Source organism: Ananas comosus, linkage group 16, assembly GCF_001540865.1.
Source record: "Ananas comosus cultivar F153 linkage group 16, ASM154086v1, whole genome shotgun sequence".
NCBI classification, from domain to species: domain Eukaryota; kingdom Viridiplantae; phylum Streptophyta; class Magnoliopsida; order Poales; family Bromeliaceae; genus Ananas; species Ananas comosus.
In genome coordinates this window covers 10,908,568-10,928,586 of record NC_033636.1, presented here as the reverse complement: position 1 = coordinate 10,928,586, position 20,019 = coordinate 10,908,568, and the positions used below count along the sequence as shown (strand labels likewise).

General features: G+C 39.2%; 3 protein-coding genes and 1 long non-coding RNA gene across 7 annotated transcripts; 1 reads left to right on the top strand and 3 right to left on the bottom strand.

Annotated features, from left to right (window-relative positions):
* LOC109722415 lies at positions 654–6,051 on the bottom strand (the record flags this gene model as incomplete). The annotated part of the gene is given in 4 exon segments (XM_020250475.1): positions 654–983; positions 1,249–1,326; positions 2,657–2,963; positions 5,976–6,051. Coding segments are annotated over 3 exon segments (417 nt in total). The 3' UTR covers positions 654–932.
* Positions 6,059–8,629, bottom strand: LOC109722416. 3 transcript variants are annotated; one of them, XR_002219461.1, is made up of 5 exons: positions 8,510–8,629; positions 8,147–8,251; positions 7,916–8,047; positions 7,601–7,803; positions 6,059–6,332 (listed from the first exon to the last, which is right to left on the bottom strand). It is a non-coding gene; the product is annotated as an uncharacterized LOC109722416 (long non-coding RNA). The 3 variants fall into 3 exon arrangements; XR_002219463.1 differs by having other exon boundaries at positions 8,501–8,625; XR_002219462.1 differs by lacking the exon at positions 6,059–6,332 and adding an exon at positions 6,339–6,697.
* Positions 9,378–12,428, top strand: LOC109722482 (vesicle transport v-SNARE 11-like). 2 transcript variants are annotated; one of them, XM_020250555.1, is made up of 6 exons: positions 9,378–9,395; positions 9,770–9,909; positions 10,010–10,068; positions 10,179–10,367; positions 11,601–11,771; positions 12,003–12,428. In XM_020250555.1, exons 2-6 carry the CDS (start codon positions 9,816–9,818, stop codon positions 12,153–12,155), a joined length of 666 nt encoding a protein of 221 aa, XP_020106144.1. In that variant the 5' UTR covers positions 9,378–9,395; positions 9,770–9,815; the 3' UTR covers positions 12,156–12,428. The 2 variants fall into 2 exon arrangements, with proteins under 2 accessions (XP_020106144.1, XP_020106143.1); XM_020250554.1 differs by lacking the exon at positions 9,378–9,395 and adding an exon at positions 9,402–9,563.
* LOC109721894 (UPF0587 protein C1orf123 homolog) lies at positions 13,615–16,497 on the bottom strand. The gene is made up of 5 exons (XM_020249705.1): positions 16,259–16,497; positions 16,048–16,155; positions 14,793–14,960; positions 13,975–14,085; positions 13,615–13,888 (listed from the first exon to the last, which is right to left on the bottom strand). Exons 1-5 carry the CDS (start codon positions 16,358–16,360, stop codon positions 13,844–13,846), a joined length of 534 nt encoding a protein of 177 aa, XP_020105294.1. The 5' UTR covers positions 16,361–16,497; the 3' UTR covers positions 13,615–13,843.

The window sequence follows — 20,019 nt, the reverse complement described above, 5'->3', positions numbered from 1 at the left end:
GTATTCGAGATCCAAGTTCAAATCCTAATTGATTCACATTATCAACTAAATTTATTTCTAAAAAAAAAATAAACGAAATAGATAATATGCTACCTTTCTCTCAAAAAAAAAAAATCATCTAAGAACTTTTATTATTTTATTTATCACATCAACTCATTCTAATTAAAATTTATTTGAATTATTATGAATTCTAAGATGTAAATTATAAGATATACTCTTTTTGAAATGCACTTCTCCACAACTCTTTCTAATTACATCTTGAAATGCATTTGAAGCTATAGAGGTGTTGTGAAAAAGCAGTAGCTGCAAGGATCTTAACATGCAACCTCTGCTTTAGAGTTTCCATAAATCAACCACTTCTCCACAAAAAACCCAAAAAAAAAAGAAAAGAGAAAAAAGAAAAAAAAAAAACTCGGATAGACCTGTATATTAAAAGGATTCCTGATTCATATTTCAGTTGTAGAATGGTCAGACTTTTCCAATGCACAAATTAACCCCGTAATTTCGTCCGCGCATTTAATTTATATTCCATTTGAGAACATGCCAATGCAGGGGCCAGTGGGTCTCGCCGCATCTTCTGCATGGAACACTTGAAATTTGACCGATCAGAGACCGCGAAAAGAAGAGGGAAAAAAGAAGAAAACAAATAATCATAGAGAGAAAAGCAGCTATTGATTTTATGAGAAACTTGATAATGGTCATACATGAAGCACTCTTTCTATTTCATCTTTTTGCGCCGAGCTACCTTACAGGACTAATGAGAATACTCACAACTCTCTAACTCTCTCGCGCCCTCTCTCAGTAACATACAAAATGGCGTGCCCTACCTCAAGAACAAATCTCTTACAGAACACCCCGCCAGCCATGTCGACCCCGACCACCGCTTTATTGTCTCGCACTCGTTTTGTCTGTCATCATATCCTTCTTTCCCGCTATTCCGAATCGCTATCCATATTCTGCATGGCTTTTAAGCCCCTTGGTTTCTGCATGCGTGAAGCAAAATTAGAACACAAGAGAGCCCAAAAACATAGCTTTAGCCATAGTTATCTTGCTATATATGAAATTGCAAGCACTTTTGAATGAACTTTTTTAATTTATTATGTCCCTTTGAACGCTCTATAAATTTTTCCAATTCGCGAACCAAAAGAACAATAGGAAGTTCAGAAAAATGAAAAGTTTATTTGCAAGTGCTTAGAAGAACTAGAGAAAAAAAAACAAAAGCGAACAAAAAGCAACGAACTAACCAACCTTTTTAGAAATCTTCTTTTCGCGGACTTCGTATCTTTCTAGAGTTAGGTCGCATAACCATGCACCGGGACTCACAAGCTGCAATAACAAATTTAAGATTGTGAGCTCAAGTGCTGATACAAAAGAATAGAGTTCATGAACATAACCTAAAATAAACACGAGCAAAATCAGGAAAAAAAATTTAAAAAAAGATGAAAGACTCATTCAAATAGAGAAAGGACACCTGAAAGTGCTACAATATCTAAGTATCTTAAATATTTAGATATTTAAATCTGCGCAAGATGAAGGGCTAGAAATATGGTGAATAAAGTTGCATGTACGCATAAGCAATAAATGATTCTCTGGGCTCATCGAGCGGAATGGTAGAGACTTAATACACCTTTGTAAAATTTAAGGACCACAAACCGAAACCCCACGAAAACTTTCTTCAGGAACCAAATTTTTAGGCGCAATTGCAATTTACCCATTCAACAATGAATGCAATAACAATTCATCTATCTAATGCTTCATCCTAATAATTAGGCCGTAAAATCAATAGCTTTGTCAACAATCTTTTCAAGAAAATCACGGTTTCTAAAACTCCCGCAGAAAAAGACAGAACCAGCTAAATTGCGACTTTGGAGACAACGTGTTTTTGCAGCTAGAGTTACAAGAGCAACCCCTGCGATATATACGCACGCGCGCGCACGCGCACACACAAAGTCCTGATCACGTGATGCATCCTTATCCAATTGAGTTTCCTCGCAAGTAATAAGCGATTTTTCCGCTTCACATGTAATAAATCAATAAAAGAAATGCGCAGCAGGAGGAAAGTTCAAAGAAGCACAAATTAGCCTCAACAGACGCTAAACTTACCCAAAAAAAAAAAAAGAAAAGGAAAAGGAAAAATACTAATATAATCGAATCTAAGCTACCCAATCCAAGCTACCCACCCTCCCTCATATTAAATGCACAAACCATTTGGGTCAAGAATAGAAAGCGATGTGTGTGGTGGGGTGCGGTGGGCCTGTCGCGGAAAAAACAATGTTTTAAAAAAAAGGGGGAAAAAAAAAAAAGGAGGTGGGAGAATAACACAGCCCATTTTTGTAAGGCTCAGAAAATGGGGCCCACCCACCTTTCTCCGCTTTCTTTTAACTAAAGTAAAGTAACACCACCACCAAATGCATACCCCTTCTATAAATTCCAACCCAGTAGCCCACCCTTGGAAATTTTCTTTTTTTGTTTTTTTTTTTTATAAAGACCCCACCCAACTTAAAAATAAAAATAAAAATTCCCCCAAAAATACTTTTATTAATCTTTTCATTGAAGAGTAATTAATTAAATTTCAAAAAAATTAAATTAAATTAAATGCAGAGAGGGGAGGATCATCACGATGATCATGATGATTTGATGATGATCATCAACATACGTTGATGGTTCTCTGAATGAGCTTGGCTCGCTTCTTGGGTCGCTGGGGAAGCTTGGATCCTTTGAAGAGTAGGAAATCCTCCTCCTTCTCCTTGTTGGTGAGGGCGATCGCGAATTTGGGCCACACCACGCCCTCGCTCCCCGACGACGACCCCTTCTTGTCCTCCGACGACGCCGCCGCGGCGGCGCCGCCCTTCGCCGGCCCCGCCCTCTCCCCCTCCGGCGGCGACGCGGCGTGGCGCGCGCCACCGTTGCCCTGGAGCTGCTGATGCTGCGGAGCCCCCCGCATCGCCGTCGATTCCGAATTCCTGCAATGATGGACACAGATGAGCCGAGGGATAACGCGATCGGCGAGGATACGGTGTACCTACCCAATTTATCTTGTATAAATTGTACATTTCGATCGTGAATAGTGGGGAAATTAATAATCGTGTAGAGTTGGAGGAGCATTAATTGGGGCGGATATTTTTTGTTGCAACAAATAATAATAATAATAATAATAATAATAATAATAACAATGAAAAAAAAAAAAGGGAGAATGGATGGATCTCGATGATGAGTACCTAAAATGCTGTCGCGTTTTCCTCGGAGAGGAGCGAGGGTTTGCGCCCTCTGACATTACGAATTTTCCTTTTTTTTTTTTTTTTTTTTTTTTTTTTTTTGGTGTTTTTTTTTTTTTGATTCGACAAATTTACCGGATGAGAGAGAGAGAGAAAGAGAGAGGGGGGAGAGAGGTATTATTTTTTTTGAGGAAAAGGAGAGAGGTATTATTAAGGTGGTGTAACACGAGGGACCGCAATAATACAGTACGGTCTACAGATGTGCGCCACGTCATCGTTTAATCCGGGTGCGCCTCTGATCGGGACTTTACTAGAGGCTGATCATATTCGTACACGTGGCATTAGAGACTCTAAACAATACAACATCTTGTACACCACTGCAGTTTGGACAAGTATACTACTAAAAGTTTGTGCCTTTTCTTTTTCTTTTTCTTTTTCTTTTTTTTTCCTTTTACCTGAAAAGAAAAGTTTTTGCATTCAAATATCAAAAACATTAAAAAAAAAAGTAAGAGAAATAAAAGAGGGACACCCGAATTTTGGTCTTGATCAGATGGATCCGATGCCATTGTCGGTTAATGATGTTTATTTTGTACTTAGATCTATACTTTGTGCAGAAAAGGGGTGGCAATTGACATAAAATATAAAAGAGACCAGAAATAAAATGATTTTTTTTTTCCTTTGTCACTTTGTCTCCATCATTTTCAATACCTAAATTGTGCTAAAAATTTTCATACATTTATCTCGTGATAAATACTTATGACTATTAAAAATACGACAAAAATTTTAGTAAATTGAACACGTAACTGAATGATTTCACAGAATCAGTTCAAACTCGCAAAGAATCTGAATTGCCATGATAAGAATATGAAAATATCCCCACCCTTGAGGATACTCCATCGAAGGGGTTGCGCTCGACCGGTCTACCCACCCACATACATGGTCCAGGTCTACCGAAAGTTCTACAGTGTAACGCCCATTCATCACCTAATATTAAAGTCTGATCTGTGGTCTACAAATTCAGGACGCCCATGCGTCACTGCCTCATATGTTCTAAGCAACCTTAGTACACTTTTACTACCACAGTCAAAATATTACACTTTAATCGACCGTTCCTAGAGCAAGTGACAAAAGGGACCTAAGTTCGAATTCTAATTGATTCATATCTCTAGTTAAGTTTATTTCTAAATAAACGAAGAGGATAGCGTACTATCTATTTCTTAAACAAAAAAAAAAAAAAAACTTTTAAGTTCATGTTTACCTAAAACATGAATTAGCAAATAATGAGTTATCCAGTTATTTTTTCTTTTAATGAGGAATGAAAAAAAGATAAAAGAGAGAACAAATAAGCATGTAGGTAAAGAGGCCACATCCTAAAGTTAGTCAAGCGATGACTGGGAATATATTGGCTGTTTGAAAGAAGAGCAAACAGGCCAACGGAACACAAAATCGAAGTGCTATACTCCGTCCAAATAAAGAAGTGCATATTCAGAACATCAAAGGGCAACCTGGCTGCATCTACGGAACACGAAGGCAAGTCGCACCTAATGGTTTACATGAATGAAGGCAACCGCTAGAAATTACTGAAAAAGAAAATTGAAAAAAAAAAGAAGATACATGAGAGGTCGTGCATTGAACATTTCCATCCCTGAACTCACCAAGGAAGAGAAATAAGATGCTGAAATTGAATCGATGCAACGGCCTACAAACACCAGATAGCACGGTGATTACTATTATTCGAGTCGGACTAAAATTTCTGAATAGGATTCAGGGAGTTTGATCCTTACATGGGCTTTTATGAACAGGACTCAAATTTCCGGCTTTGTTGGGAACAAATAGGCATCCAGAGTTTAAACACTAAATACGGTTGCACACATCTGATGCTTATTATGATGCACCGTATTAATCAGACAAGGCAGGAAACAAGGATGGATCAAACTGGGATCAAACCTAAAACCATGCATCTCACATGATCTGAGTCATCTGACACCAGAGCACGTGAGAGCAATCGCCACAGCTCCCGCGTGAATCCCCTCCCCTTGTCCCTCCTCCCACGCATCTAATTCATTCACACATCCACAACTATTATAGTTATATATATTAAGTTAAGCACCGTTTGGTTTGAGAATAGGGATAGGGATAGGCCCTTATCCCCCCCTTTATATCCAAACGCTAATTTTTTACCCGAGAATAGTAGTTCTCGGTTATCCCCACCAACACCTCTATTTTCTATATAAAACTTTCTAATATTTTTCTTATCCTCGGGAACAACCCAATTTTCATCCAAACGCTATTTTTCTTATCCCAATACTTGTACCTATTCCTGTAATAGCTAGTTCTTGCTTATACCCGAACCAAACGGTATAGAGTCTCTCTCTCTCTCTCTCTCTCTCTCTCTCTCTCTCTCTCTTTAATGTTCAAACAAATACCCAAACTTGGGGGTTACTCAAACCCCTCCTCCTAATTAAACTGAATCAATTAATTAAGATAAAAGGAACTTTTTTGAAATGGAGCCTTCACCTTTACTTTATTTTTTTTTCCAGTAATATTCACTAAAATTTTTAATATTTAAGACGATTTTATTAAAATTAATGACTTGGCCTAGTTAGTTAGTATTAACAAGTAATAAAATTTCTAACTTCATCAAATCAAATTATTTTAATTGAATTATTCAATTTAAGGTAAACTTTAATTAGGTCTAAGTTAAGAAAACTAATTACAAATGACTCTTGAATTTAAGGAAGAGGTAGGTAAGCTGGGTACCTGAGGATGCGGCGCTGCGGCGGGGAGGGGCGGCGGAGGAGGGGGTTGGCGGAGTCCTTATCGGCCCGAACGACGCNTATCGGCGGCTGCGGCGGCGGCGGCAGAATCGTCCTTGCGGTGGACCTTGACGCACCTCAGCCGCTTCCGGTTGCCCCACTGCAGCGGCAGCTCCGCCTCCCCGAGCGGCGGCGCCACCACATTGTAACCGTTGATGCTGTGATTGTGGTTGAGATTCGAACCGAAACCACCGACTCCGCCGCCTACTCCTCCAGTAGATCCCCGGGTATGATAGTGATTTCTCGTCTCCCTCTCCATCATCCCCCACCCCCCCTCTTGCTATATATGTGACCCCTTCGCCTGAGTAAAATAACAGGAGGTGACACGTGGCAATCGGGGAGAATTACACAAGAGTAAAGGCAAAATTTTCATCTTGTGAACTAGAATAATTCAAGGAATTAATAGCCACGCTAATTAAAAAAAAAGGGTACTTTGAAAAAGAGGAAAGCAAAAGAAGACGGGTGGAGAAAACAACCAGAGAGAAAGAGAGCACAATAGAATAAAAAATACAAAATAAAACAAAAATAAAAACAAAAACAAAAAAAGAGAGAGGGAGAGGATGAGAGGAGGAATAAAATAAAGTAAGTATAATCTCTTCATATCAAAACTGCGTGAAGGAAGAGGTTTCTCTCGGATCAAGGGGAAGCGAGGGAAAGATCTAATTCCTGAAAATCCAAAAAAAAAAAACAAAGTGGCAAATCGGATTAAAGCAACGGATTAAACATAATGCCTCATCAAATGAACTGAATAAAATTAGAAAAACAATTATAAGCTTTAATAAAAAAAAAAAAACCGCCAAAAACCAAGGTAACAGAGGAGGAAGAGGGTATTAGAGAATTTAAACAATAGAAACTACTGGGATCGGCGCTAAGAAAGGGGGCGACCGAGGGAGAATTCCAATACCATAAAAAATAAAAAGGAAATTAAAAAATTTGGGATTAGGGAAAAGAAGATAACAGGAAATTGTCCTATCAGAAAAAAGGAAGGGACTTTTCAAACAGATCAAAACACAATGCCTCGTCAAATGAACTAAAATCAAATAAAAAAAAGATTTAATCAAAGAAAACACCAGTAAAATCAAAAGAATAGAGGTAACTAAAATTGGGCTTTAGAGAACACTTTCAGGAGGAAAATTTTGCAACTTTGTCTCCCAAATCAATGGAAAGTAGGGGAAGCGAGATGAAAATTACACTACAAAGATTAAAAAAAAATTGAAAAAAAAACTCCGAAATTGGAGAAAACAGGATTGAAGGGAAGAAAAAGTAAAATCTCAAAAGAAAAAAAAGATTAATTCGAAAAAAGTAACAAATTTCTGAACAGCTTCAACGCAATGCCTCATCGAAAAACAACTGAACCGGATGAGGAACAACTATGAGCCATAATCAAACAAAAGCACCAATTTTATTTTTAAAAAAAGAAGGATGAAAACAGAGGAGGAGAAGGAACAGGGGTGTGGAGGAGTTGGAAATTAGAGAACAAATGAAAGGAATTTGAAATCAGAGAAAAGTAATGAGAAGGAAAATAAAAAATAGAAAAACCAAATCCAGAAGGAAAGTAAAAACCTATACCTTGATTTGCTCTCCTTCTCTTCTTAGAGACCCAAAGCAATCGAGAAAACACAGCGTAAATGCGATCTCTTCACGAGACCAATTAACGCCGAACGCAACAGGGAGATCGCAGAAGTAGCGATCTACACAAAGTATTGGATCGTGAGCTCCTCCTCTTCCACCTTTTGTTATCCACAGATTGGGGGGTTCCTTTAAATTTTTCTCTGCAGTGGGAACAAAAATCGGTGAGAAAACAAGGGGAAACAACACCAGTTGCTCCAAATAGAGGCAAAACCGATTAAAACCATAAGAAATCGGAAGATCATCGAAGCAAACCTTTAATCTCCTTTCAGTTTCGCCCCTGAAGAAGAAAAGAAGAAGAAGCAGAGATCGTGGAAACTCCGTTCTAACGCAGTTCAACTTTGAGGAACTCCGATTTCATTGTTGAGCACAAACCCATGTACATCTCTGATAAACGATCAAAAAATGGATCGTTGTTAGTTTTAGATCGACACAACAAGCAATTAGACAAATCGCGAGGGCAATTAACCAGAAGAAAAACGATACCTTTCCTCGAGAGAGGAAAAGAAAATACGAATCTGAATTTTATACAGCTCTTACAGTTTCTTCTCTGTTGTGAGATTGAATCCCCCAAATCCCCTACTTCACCCTCTGCGAATCCCGAAACAAAGAGCGAATTAGAAATCGGAGATGTGCAATCCACGGAGAGATCAAAACGCAGTGAGAAAATGCTCAAATTCCCCACGTTCCTCTCGATCTCCTCTAGTTTCCACAGGATCGATCAAAGAACCGTCCAAAGGAAGAAGAAGAAGAAGGAGAAGAGGAAGAGGAAGAAGAAGGGAAAGAGGAAGAATGAAACAACAAAGCAAAACCTTTGATCTTAGGATGAACAAATTATACCTCCATTACCTAAATTCGTATCTTATTTTTCTCCCAAATCGTTCCTCCGAGAAGAAGAGCTCTGATCGGAGAATGCTCTCTCTCTCTCTCTCTCTCTCTCTGTTTGTGTGCCTCTCTCTTCTTCATTGAGAGCCAAAGCCTTTTATACATCTCTCTCTCTCTCTCGCTTCCCATTCCCCCTTCCGTTTCTCCGTTCACGGTTCACCAAAAGCGGATCATCCCCGTCCGTCCATCGAACCATTCTCGCTCCTCCATCAAGAAACGGACGCTCCAGATTCACAGATAGCTACGCCTCGGAGCACCACGGGGCTCCTCCCGTTAAGGCGCGCCGTTTCAGCTCGAATGGCTCCGCCATCGCCGTTAGATCTAACGCCGTTGCCTCGTTTTAAAATATTTTTACCGGGGGCTTAAATTTTTTAATTAATTAATAATTTAATTGATTAATTTTAATGACTCCAATAATTCAAGTTCTCTAACCGACGCCACTCGAGTAACCTAACTACGGTTAGTTACAGCCTCACCGCGCGTTGTCCACCGTCTGATTATCATCGGACGACTCTGTTTCCACTGCGACTCGGGATTATTGATTTTGACGGCGGATCTCATGTGGACAGTTTGATACAGCACTATCGTGATGAAGAACAGCAAAAGGACGGTCAGGATCTATCCTCGTAGTCTGACACGTGGAAGAATCCGGACGGCGTGATGCATCGAGAGCAAGGGTATGCGGTGGAGGAAATAAATCAATAAATCAATAATAGAAGAGAGCGTGGGCTTGCAAGTTGCAACGGTGGGTATATGTGATGGTTGGGTGTATCGCAGGATGGGGCCCACGAGACCGAGCCGTGGGCCCCACGTTTGTCGCGTCCAATCCGAGACGACCGAGGCGGGATCGGTGCGCTCCCATCTCGCACCTTCCCCTCTGCTTCTTCTTCCTCCTCTCTTCTCCCTCCTCCCTCGATCTCTCTCTCTCTCTCTCTCTCTCTCTCTCTCTCTCTCTCTCCATTATTTGATCTTTCTCGCCTCTTTGGGGTGCTATAATCGTAAGATCGACCATTTCAGGGTATATGTTCTTCCTTTTACAGATGATTTTTCTCGCTTATTGTGGATTTAATTTGATCTGATCAAGTTGTCTGAGATTGATTTGTGGGTTAGGGTTAGGGTTTGATGATGATCGATTTAGGCCATGTTTCTGATCGGTGCTCGATCGAATTTGTCGGATTAATTCCCTTTTTAATCTCTGGATCTGATTCCTTTTTTATGCACAAGTGCGCGATCGGATCAAATTTGGAGTGATTAATTGAAACGAGACGCGATGAGCGAGGTATTCGAAGGGTACGAGCGCCAATACTGCGAGATCTCCGCGTCTCTCTTGCGGAAATGCACTTCGGCCGCTGCTCTCGAAGGAGGTGAGTACTTTGATGTGAATCTCAGCACTTTAATGTTGCTTTTCTTTTGAGCTATTCGATTTCTAAGTCTGATCGAAATCATCTGTGTTTGATTTCGTAGAACAAAAGAAGCAAAAGGTGTCGGAAATCAAATCCGGATTGGATGAAGCCGAAGCTTTGGTAATATACTCTAAAAGACCCTGGAGTAATTTTATTTTAACTGCATTTTGGAAATTATTTGGTAATGGTAATGCCAATCTTAAATGGATGGATTTATTGTAATTTTGTAGATCCGGAAGATGGATCTCGAGGCGAGAAGTTTGCAACCGAGCGTGAAGGCCGGATTGCTGGCAAAGTTAAGGGAGTATAAATCCGATCTAAACAATCTGAAGAGTGAGCTTAAACGTATTACAAGTGCTAATCCTAAGCAGGCGGCGAGAGAGGAATTGTTGGAGTCGGGAATGGCCGATACATTGGCGGTAAGCACATAGCTTTCTTCTTTCTTGAGGATTTGTGATGGTTAGTTTGATCCAAAAATCCTAGTTTGCGCCCCTTTTTTCTATTTATGTTAACTCATTCGGATTAATTACAGTTTTTCCACCCCTCCCAATACTGTGTGTTATTGACGTAAAATAATTGGAGAATGATGCAGTGCTACAATAGGCAAGAGAACTTATTCTCTATAGTGTTTCTACTTTCTACGGCAGCTTAAGTATTTACTATGGCATTTCATAGTGATTTCCTCGGCAAGTTTTTTTTTCTTTTGAATAATTTTCTGGTTGCTTCCTAATTGTCGAGTTGAGGTATTGTTATGCTGCTTGACTGCTGAAAATGCACATTTTCTAAGTAAATGAGGAGTTTCGGTCATGAATGAAAGAATGAAGCAGATGACTGCAAGTAAAAGAAGCGTTACTCCAGAGAACCTTACGTAGCTCTACCATAGTTTGCAGAACATTTGTGCATTTTTGAAAACAAGGCAACTTACGATATCCCTGTAGTTTGATTGAAACAAGGTATCTGTTTGCATCATTTGCTAAATTCATCAGTTCAGGAGCTCCATGGAAAGTTTTCGAAAGGTTAATAAGATTTTTTTTTTCCTTTATCAAACTTTTAATATAAAGTTGTTTCCTAATTTCTAGTGCATTTTAAGTATGATTGAGAAAATGTTGCTGATTTTGCCTATATGTTGTTGGTAATAGTTGGAAAGCTAGCCTGGTAACGAAAGTCATGTTTTTTGTTGCTGGGAGAATAGAAGGTTGATCATCTCATATACTACGACTCACCATGCCTCTTATCTAACTATTTGACTATTTCCTTTCTTTTACTGTAAAAGGAGTAGACTGCACTTTTTGCTTCTTTAATTGATGAGGAGTTTTGTATGCGTGTCTCATCAACTTCATTTACATGCAACCATATATCTATTTAATGTTTTTGGTCAAAACATGTTCTAAATCTATTCTGTCTGTTGACATATGCAACAATGTTTTAAGCGCATACTCTTACACCTTTGTCGAATTATCAATTAGTATTTAACCCTTGTCGAATTATCAATTAGTATTTAAACCTAGTATTGCCAAATGATCTGTTAAGCTACTAGTATCTCAATATCCAATAATTAGTTATGATATAGTGTACTTGTGCTGTGTTAGAAACTACAGACTCGTCTTTTTTAAAGCTCCTTGTTGAGTTTGGATTGGAATACTATGACACAGGTATCTGCTGATCAAAGGGGAAGGTTGTTGATGTCAACAGAGAGGCTGAATCAAACCACCGACAGAGTCAAGGATAGCCGAAGAACTATGTTGGAGACAGAAGAGCTCGGTGTTTCTATTCTTCAAGACCTGCATCAGCAGCGCCAGTCTCTCTTGCATGCTCATAACGCAGTATGTCTTAAACTTTGGTTGTTCCTTTTTGGGGCAACTTTTTGTTCTTTCTCGTGGTTTAACTTGTCTTCTATACTTCTTTCATTGATTTCGGAGGTTTTTCTAATATTTGAATCTTAAGGCCGTGTATCCAAGCAGCTTATTGAAGAGAAAATAATTTGGCTAAACTTATCTTTCCGTTCAGAATTGATTCATCATTGGTGAACATTTTCTTTGTTTTTTTTTTGTCAGCTCCATGGGGTGGATGATAACATTGGGAAGAGCAAAAGGATCCTATCAGCCATGTCGAAAAGAATGGACAGAAACAAGTGGATCATCGGTGGAATCATCATAGCTCTGGTTTTGGCGATCCTAATTATTCTATATTTCAAATTTGCGCACTGAATATTCGGCTATGGATCCGAGAGAACTTACAACCTTTGTATGTCCCCTCTGTTCTATTCTTATCTGGTTTGAATGCGAAAAAAAATGAGTGCTGTATATTTGACTCTTTGATTTTCTGTCTTGGCTGTATCTGAAGTTTCTTCTTTGTTTGTGGCCATGGGAAAAACAAACACACAATGGCGTCTACTTGGGTTTTTTTTTTTTTTTTGAGACAAAATTGTGTCTACTTGTCGCATTGAATCTGAGTGTTAGAATTGTATCTGAGTTGAGTTATCTTGAGATGGCTAAGCGAATTGCAGTTGGATAATAGAAAGTGAATTTATAGGTTTGTACCGTGCTCTTGTCTGTGTGTGTGGAATGAGACACATATCGAAGAGGAGGTTGGAAACTTTGAATAATTCTCTTAATATTGTCTCATCTTTACTATTTTTGCCCTTGGTCTATGGTTACGTCTGCGATGTTGTATATATATAATATATATAAATTAATGGGGGACGTGGACTGCAATCGGGGTTGCGATAATAAATGCACATGGGACGTTGACCGCAAGCCTAAGGAACGGAGCTCGGGGAAGGAACAGCAAGTCCACGAGAAACGCAAAACTGTTTTTGTGTCCGGCGCATACGCATACACGACGCCATTACGTACGCATTATTGAATGCCTGCGTAGCTCTTGCAAGTCTTCCGCTACCACCTCCGCGTGAAGTTATTAAACTTTTTACGTCGTCTAGGCTTGGAAATTGTTTCCAGCCCTTTTGAGGCTGTAGGAAGTTCAAACGATGCTTGGAAGTTGGAACACAAAAATGATCAAAGGGAAGGTACCTTCTAGATGGATTGTTATCTCGTCAATTCTTGACTTCAAAGAATTATTAAAATGATTTTGCTAACAGAAAATACAAGAAAATGTACTCTTTAGAGCCTCTTCAGTTTGCCCTAATATTTGACTGATCATGGTTATAATAAGACGATTTATCAAATCTTTTAAGAAAAACCAAAAGCACAAGCAATAGGTCAGATCCTTTCATAGTCATTTTCTCCGAAATTCCAAACCAAGGAGCAGTCAAAATCTAAAACAACAGCCTTTAATGAATCAGAAATGCAACATGCACCGATGGATGATGCAACTTATACAGCCTCTTCACTGAAATTTCTAATGGATCAAACCTCCCACGAGCACCACTAAATTAGAGCAAAGGATTGGGGCAAAAAGAGAAGAAGAAGAAGAGAAGGACAATGAATGAAATGAAAAACAGGAAGATTCCAGATACTGCAAAAGGTTATGCAGTCTGATCCCAGTTTTCTTACCAATAACCTAATGGTCAGCATCCTCATATATTAACTTCACTAGTTTATGACCTAGAAGTTACCATGCAAATCAATGTCGTAATTACAGGCAATGAGCTCATACCATGCATCACAACCATGAAATTGAAAAATTAACATGCGAAAGCCATTAAAATTTTCGAGCCAAGAAGATGGTAATAGTGTGAAGACCATCTCAGAATGAAAAAATCATTAGCATAACAGCTCATCAACAAAGAAACGATGTCACCAGGGTGTCATCAGCAGTTTATAGGAAGGTGAACTTAGTAGAGCCATAAAAACAGTAAAAGGTCTTAAATTTACATCAACTTAGCTGCTGTTGTATACATCACCCGAATTTCAAAGTGTCTGAAGAAGTACTGAAATCAGGCATATACTGTCTTACCACCACCCCGCTCTTGCTTCTTCACCTGCATTTATGCATACATATCAACTGATCTGACTAACTAAAAATATCATGAATTTATGTCCCAACCATCCACAATCTCATGCTTACCACTTTGAACAGTGACTGGAGATTGGTCACACCAACTGGGCACTCTCCCTTCTCGTCATATTCAACAAATTCACCTTCGGATAAATCGATGTCATACCAAGTGCCGCTCGTCTAGAGAAAAATGTGAAAATGATAAGCAAGTACAATATACCATGAATTCAGGAGCAGAAGATGAAACGCATAATAACAGTTTAAAGATACACAAACATCTCACTTGCAAGAGTTATCAAGACTGGTATAGCTTGTCTAGCATATCTCTTTTTGCACAGTCAGGTAGCATTTAGTAGTTGGTTGGTTGGTAAAGAGCATACGAAGATGTTTCCGAGTACCACTTTCTTAGTAAATGATAAGTCACCTCACAGATATCTTAGTGTTGTTTACGAGTACATCAATTCTGAGCTGCATGAATCTTATAGAAAGAGGAGCTCCTAAAAGTTATAAAAGGATATCAAGGATAACAGGGAAATAGAAAGCGGCAAACTTTATGATACAAAGAGACAAAATAAAAGAGCAATCTGATAAAAAGAATAGGTGGATTTGTCTTCCTGCTCTAGTGTGCAGACAAGCTTTTTTGCTAAATGATTATTAAGGTTCATTAATGTCATTCATTGAAAGGCAATTGTTAATACTAGCTGCATAAAAAAAATCTAAATTATAAGCATCATTGCATATAAACATTAGTTACACAAAAGAGATTGATGGCTGAACAAGAACCCACTATATAAAAAAAATAATAACTGTTGAGAATATAAGCAGGAGTTTGTTATCAATAAAACAAAGAAAATGAGATTACACAATAAGAAACTAGAAATACTCACGGATTCAGCTTTCCATCCATCATCAAAAGAAAACTCAACAGGTTCAAAACCCCTGCAGTCAAAAACCATCAAACCAGCAGTTGCTCCTGACTGACTTTGCCCAAGAGTCAATGGCTGCCCATGCCCAGGAACCATCTGAATTGTTCCGTCCCTTCCACATAATTTGCACTAAGAAAAAACGTGTCACTTTCAGTTAGTACTAATTGTTGGCTAACAAATTTTCTTTCTAAAAAGCTGTCAAACAAAATGAATTGAAAATTTTATTATCCACTTTTAAAGATCAAGGGGAAAAATGCAACAAAAAATATAAAAAGACATGAAATTACAAATATCTTTCAATGAAACTCACACTATCAAATTACTAGTAGCATAGTCCTAACATAATGAAAATGAAGGAACACGGGTAACACATCCCTAAAGAATCAGAAACTACGTCTAAAACACCTGAATATCTTATTTGTCTACATGACCATACGATTCTTTGACTTACAACTATGTGAAACTTTGCATTTCATTGGAGTTCAATTTAGTTTTAGACAATTATCCCTCAAAGATGTTTATTGGTGAAATTTTAAACAAAACCTAGTTAAGAGAAAATGCAGAATTAACACATGGAAACTACTCCGCAGTCAAAAAGCTTCTCCTCTTAAAAGTTGGAACTATACGCTCATTATCATGCTTCCCACTCAGACGAAAGAATGCCCATAGACAACGGAAAGTGTGGGTACCCATTAGACATTATTAAAAGTTCCACTCGCAGATGGATGCACAATAACAAAACACTTTAATTTAATACACTAAGCCAATGGGAAAGTGTAGGAGTCCATATCATATCTTTCTCTACAAAAAGAGCACCTCCACTCTCAAAAGCAAGGCTGCTTTCATCAAAGCAAGGGAGCACTTGTAAGACATCACCACAAATCCTAGATGCGCACATAATTCTAGCCAAATACTAAGAAAGAAAAGATGGAAAACGGAAATAGAATGATTCTCCCAACAACAAAGTTTCTTTGGGTATACTGCATCCAGCATCCTCAACAATGGTTTCAACAACCTCAGCATGCAAAATAAGCCTACAACATAGTCATAGGTGATATATACAATATGATCTACCTAAAGTAGCCATCAAAAGGTTTGTGACCAGTCGTTCCTCGCATTGCGTTATCGGATCATACAGAAGGAAGGATCACAAACAATTCGAAATTACAAGCTTAAACAGAGCACGATCGCGCATCAGAAGATGAATCGCACGCACCTTTTGAACGAGATTCGCGGTCCCCCTACCAGTGGGGAGAGGGACCGATTCGGAGAGCGTCACCCACGTCGCCTTCTGGCTAACCTCGCCGCAGTTCTCGCATTTGACCTGTACGGAGCCCCCGAGACTGTGAGGAAACACTGCGAATCCGATCGAGAACGGAGGGGGAAAAAAAGGGAGGAAGAAGAAGGAATCGATTCGATGCACGAACCTTGAAGTTGTAGGTGAAGCTGGGGTCGTCGCAGCCTCCGCGAGGTTGGAGATCGGTGAGGTTCTCGAGCTCCGCCGTGAAGTAGAGCATGTAGAACACCATCTCCTCCGCGGCGAGAATTAAGGGCACGAATTAGGGCTAGGGTTAGGGTTGGGGAAGAAGGGGGAAGAGGGGAAGCTCCACGCTACGCCCCTCGGTGGAAAAGAAAAAATGATCGGACGGGAAGAGAGAGGAGGACTATAATATATGTAGTAGCTCCACTCCTCTGCATATTAAAAAAAAAAAAAAAAAAAAAAAAAAAAAAAAAAAAGCGATGCTGAGGCTGATAAGAACACTGTCCCTCGGAATGCGAGTGAACTGATATGAAATGAAATGTCGTGAAACGCTGAACCGGGTCCAAACTCAGGAGCGCCAGTTTGTAGCCGGTAGACCCGGTCCGTGCTGAGATTTTTTTTGTTCATTGTTTTATTTTATTTTAGGACAATTTGTCTATGTAAAATATATATTTGGCTGAATATACAAAATTTTGTATATTTATATTTTGAATATTTCATATTCAAAATTTAATTATATATTTATCAAATGAGTGCACTATAGCAGATTTGATCATTGCAAAAAGGCCACGGATAAGCCTGGCGCAGGAAACAATATCTTTAGTTTAACTGGTGCGGTTCACAGGCGACGAGGTAGAACTGGTCCACGCAACTATGTATTAAAGCTGCTTCTTCGTCGAGTCGTGCGATCTCTCCTCGAGAAGCTCCGCCGCGGTATCGATTCGAAGGTACGCTCTCTATCATTCCTTCTCCTATCTCGATCTCGATCCCCCTCATCCTTTGCCCTAGTTAGGGTTCGTAGTCGTAGATCGAATCCGTAACGCCCCAATCTTATTACTATCGCTAGAATCGGTGCTGCATCTGGTCTCTGGTCATAGATCGGACCATTAACTTCTCCTCATTTCTTCAATGTTCCGTGCTTCTTCATAGATCTGGTCTTTGATTTGTCGCCAAGCCTAAGTACATCGTTTTTTATTTGATTTTATTGGTATAAAATGCTCCGAAATCGATCGCATAGCGAGATCGCCAGCGAAGCACCTTAGATTTATGATTATACATCAGAATTTGAGATGTGTAGTATAATTGAGTTTGTTTTTCGTAAGTTTTTTGCATAGCATTTTCATCCTGTTCATCTTGTTTGGACCAATTTGAATTTTAGTTCCTTAGTTGTTAGATCTGCATGCCTTTAAGGCGAAAAATTGAGTGTGGTTTGATGTCATTGGACACTGGTTGTTAAGAGGACCTAACGTTGATGGAGCATGATCGGCATGGGTGAATTGATACCAGGGAATTGGTATAGATTCTTTTTCAAGCATTATAGTAGGGAACTAACAAATATTAATTGTATCTTGTCCAAATCCTTTACAATCAGAAAGGGTGTTTTGAAAATAACCCCTCCTGTAATGATCTGGTGCAAAAATTCAATATCTTGGCCTCTTAGCTTGCTCATAATTTTTACTCATGTTCTCCGGCATTAATAAAGTTTACGGGATGGCATATCTTTGTAATTTTATATGGTGAGCATGCAAGGACAATTTTTCTGGTGGTTTTTTGTAGTGTGTAGTTTGATTTGCTATAATATTTTTTTGATTATTTTTGCTTTTTCTTTGTAACTCATTGCTTTAATCATGGTTTATATCAAGTACTCATTGTTTCACACTAGCAGTCCATTCGCTGTGTCTCATTCTTCTCACAAATTTAGCTGGAAAAATTGTTTGTTGGCTCTTCCACTTCGAGATTCTGATAAAATAGTAATGCATTGCTGGTACAGTATGGCAGCATCAACCAAATGTCAATAATTTACCNTATGTTTTAGCCCGATAAGATTAGTAAAGGAATCTAAAAGAAACCTAAAAAAACCCTAATGAAATCCATCTACTGCCCTCTCCTCCTACCACTCTCTTCTTTTACCGCCCTCTTCTCCTTCTTGAGGCCAAATGAAAACATTGGCACCACAATCACTTTTAAGTTGAAAGTCGAAATATATTTTTTTTAACTTGAGTACCTATATGCATGTGTTTTCTTTACTTTTTTATAGTTATTTTAGTTTTGTATAGTTATTTTGGAGTTTTTTTAATGTAGAATATCAAATTAAATTACTGTGCGCCTCGCCTTCTTGAGGCGCGCGCCTCGCAGTGCGCCTCGCGCCTAGGCCCCAGGAGAGTCGTGCGCCTTTTTGCGCCTCACGCCTTTTCAAACACTGCTCCACGCAGCTATTTCACTTTGGCTTCAGAACATTTCACTGTTTTGTAAGTATATGATTATATTGTTTCTTATTCATGCTTTAAATGTTTCCCTCATCTTGCATTTACAACTTATGAGTCCTTTTCCTTTACCTTCTTTGAAAGCTAGTAGCACATTAGCAATTAGCATGTTATTTGGCATTCTTTCTAACTGTCGGCGCTCTCTCTCTCTCTCTCTCTCTCTCTCTCTACTAGATTGGAGAAACCCCCATTTCTATGAACATCGTTTCTCTGTGATTATCTCATTCCTTACAAGTCTTTTGCTTTTCTATACAGACAAAGCAAGATGGTTGCAAACAGTGAAGCACCGCCCATAGGCAGTGCGGCAGCGGCCGCAAGCTTGCGCCGGCGGAGAGCTGCTGGGGTTGGCAGTGGTGCAGGAGGAGGTGCGAGTACAATGCTTCAGTTCTACACTGATGAGACTGCAGGGCGCAAGATGTCACCCAATATCATCCTTATAATGAGCATCGGGTTCATAGCTGTTGTCTCCCTTCTCCATGTGTTTGGCAAGCTCTATCGTGGTCCACACTAGTGTGGTATGGGAGTATCCCAGTGATAGGGCTACCCTTTCCCCCCTACTGCATTGAAACAAGCCTATAGAATTTGATGGAAACAGTTTTTGGAAATTCTTTTACAGTTTGTTACTAGTGACTAATCAGGGATGAACTTCCAACTTCCAAGTAACAGAAAGTCAGTTGCTGTGAATGTTAGTGGGGATTGATTAGTCTAATGGTAGTTGAATGAAAATCTCAGTGCTGTGACTAGGCCGATCTTTTCATACCATTAAGCAAGCTGGCTTTACATGATATTGCTAGCAAAATGGAGGCTTGAGTGATTGTGAGCTGAAAGTGCTGTGACTGTCTAAATGCTGCCTCAAGTAATATTGCTACTGCTTGTTTTTCTTTTCTTCGCCATTGCTTATATCTCTGTAACAGATCAACGTGTAAGGAGGGAGTGGTTTGGATAACCATTTAATTTAATACATGAATCTACAGGAGTGATTATTAGACGGCGGAGAATGTGGAGATTGTTTTGCTATTTCTGTTATGTAGAGTGGTTAGGCAAACCATGTTTTGTCTGATCAAGTGGCAAATTTTGTTTTGGGGGATGCAATTATGATCCTACTGAGTGACAGGTCAGAGATGTGAATTAACTAGTGTTGAAGATACTGCAACTTGCGAGTTGAATCGTGTTACTTGACTTAGCACTTGTATAGTAAATGCGTTGTGGCATGCTCTCTGTTTCTCTGTTTCATGCTGACCCTAGTTGGACGGGGAATGCAAACAGGATTTTGAAAATGTAGCGTCGGCAATGGAGTCGATCATTTTTTTTCCCCTTTGTAGCCAAATTGTCTGTGAATGATGAAGAATTGGAGGGAATGTCTATTTCATTGAGAAAAACAAATTCCACAAGCTCGCAAAGAATGGTGTGAATCATTGTCAGAAAATGGAGTTTAGGGGGGGAA

Excerpts from the sequence above, each read along its gene's own strand:
- LOC109722482 (XM_020250555.1), top strand. The coding sequence starts at position 9,816 with ATGAGCGAGGTATTCGAAGGGTACGAGCGCCAATACTGCGAGATCTCC. Across the intron at positions 9,910-10,009 it reads GGCCGCTGCTCTCGAAGGAG|AACAAAAGAAGCAAAAGGTG; the intron begins GTGAGTACTTTG and ends TTGATTTCGTAG. Across the intron at positions 10,069-10,178 it reads TGGATGAAGCCGAAGCTTTG|ATCCGGAAGATGGATCTCGA; the intron begins GTAATATACTCT and ends GTAATTTTGTAG.
- LOC109721894 (XM_020249705.1), bottom strand. The coding sequence starts at position 16,360 with ATGGTGTTCTACATGCTCTACTTCACGGCGGAGCTCGAGAACCTCACC. Across the intron at positions 14,086-14,792 it reads ATGGATGGAAAGCTGAATCC|ACGAGCGGCACTTGGTATGA; the intron begins GTGAGTATTTCT and ends ATTTTTCTCTAG. Across the intron at positions 13,889-13,974 it reads TCCAGTCACTGTTCAAAGTG|GTGAAGAAGCAAGAGCGGGG; the intron begins GTAAGCATGAGA and ends GCATAAATGCAG.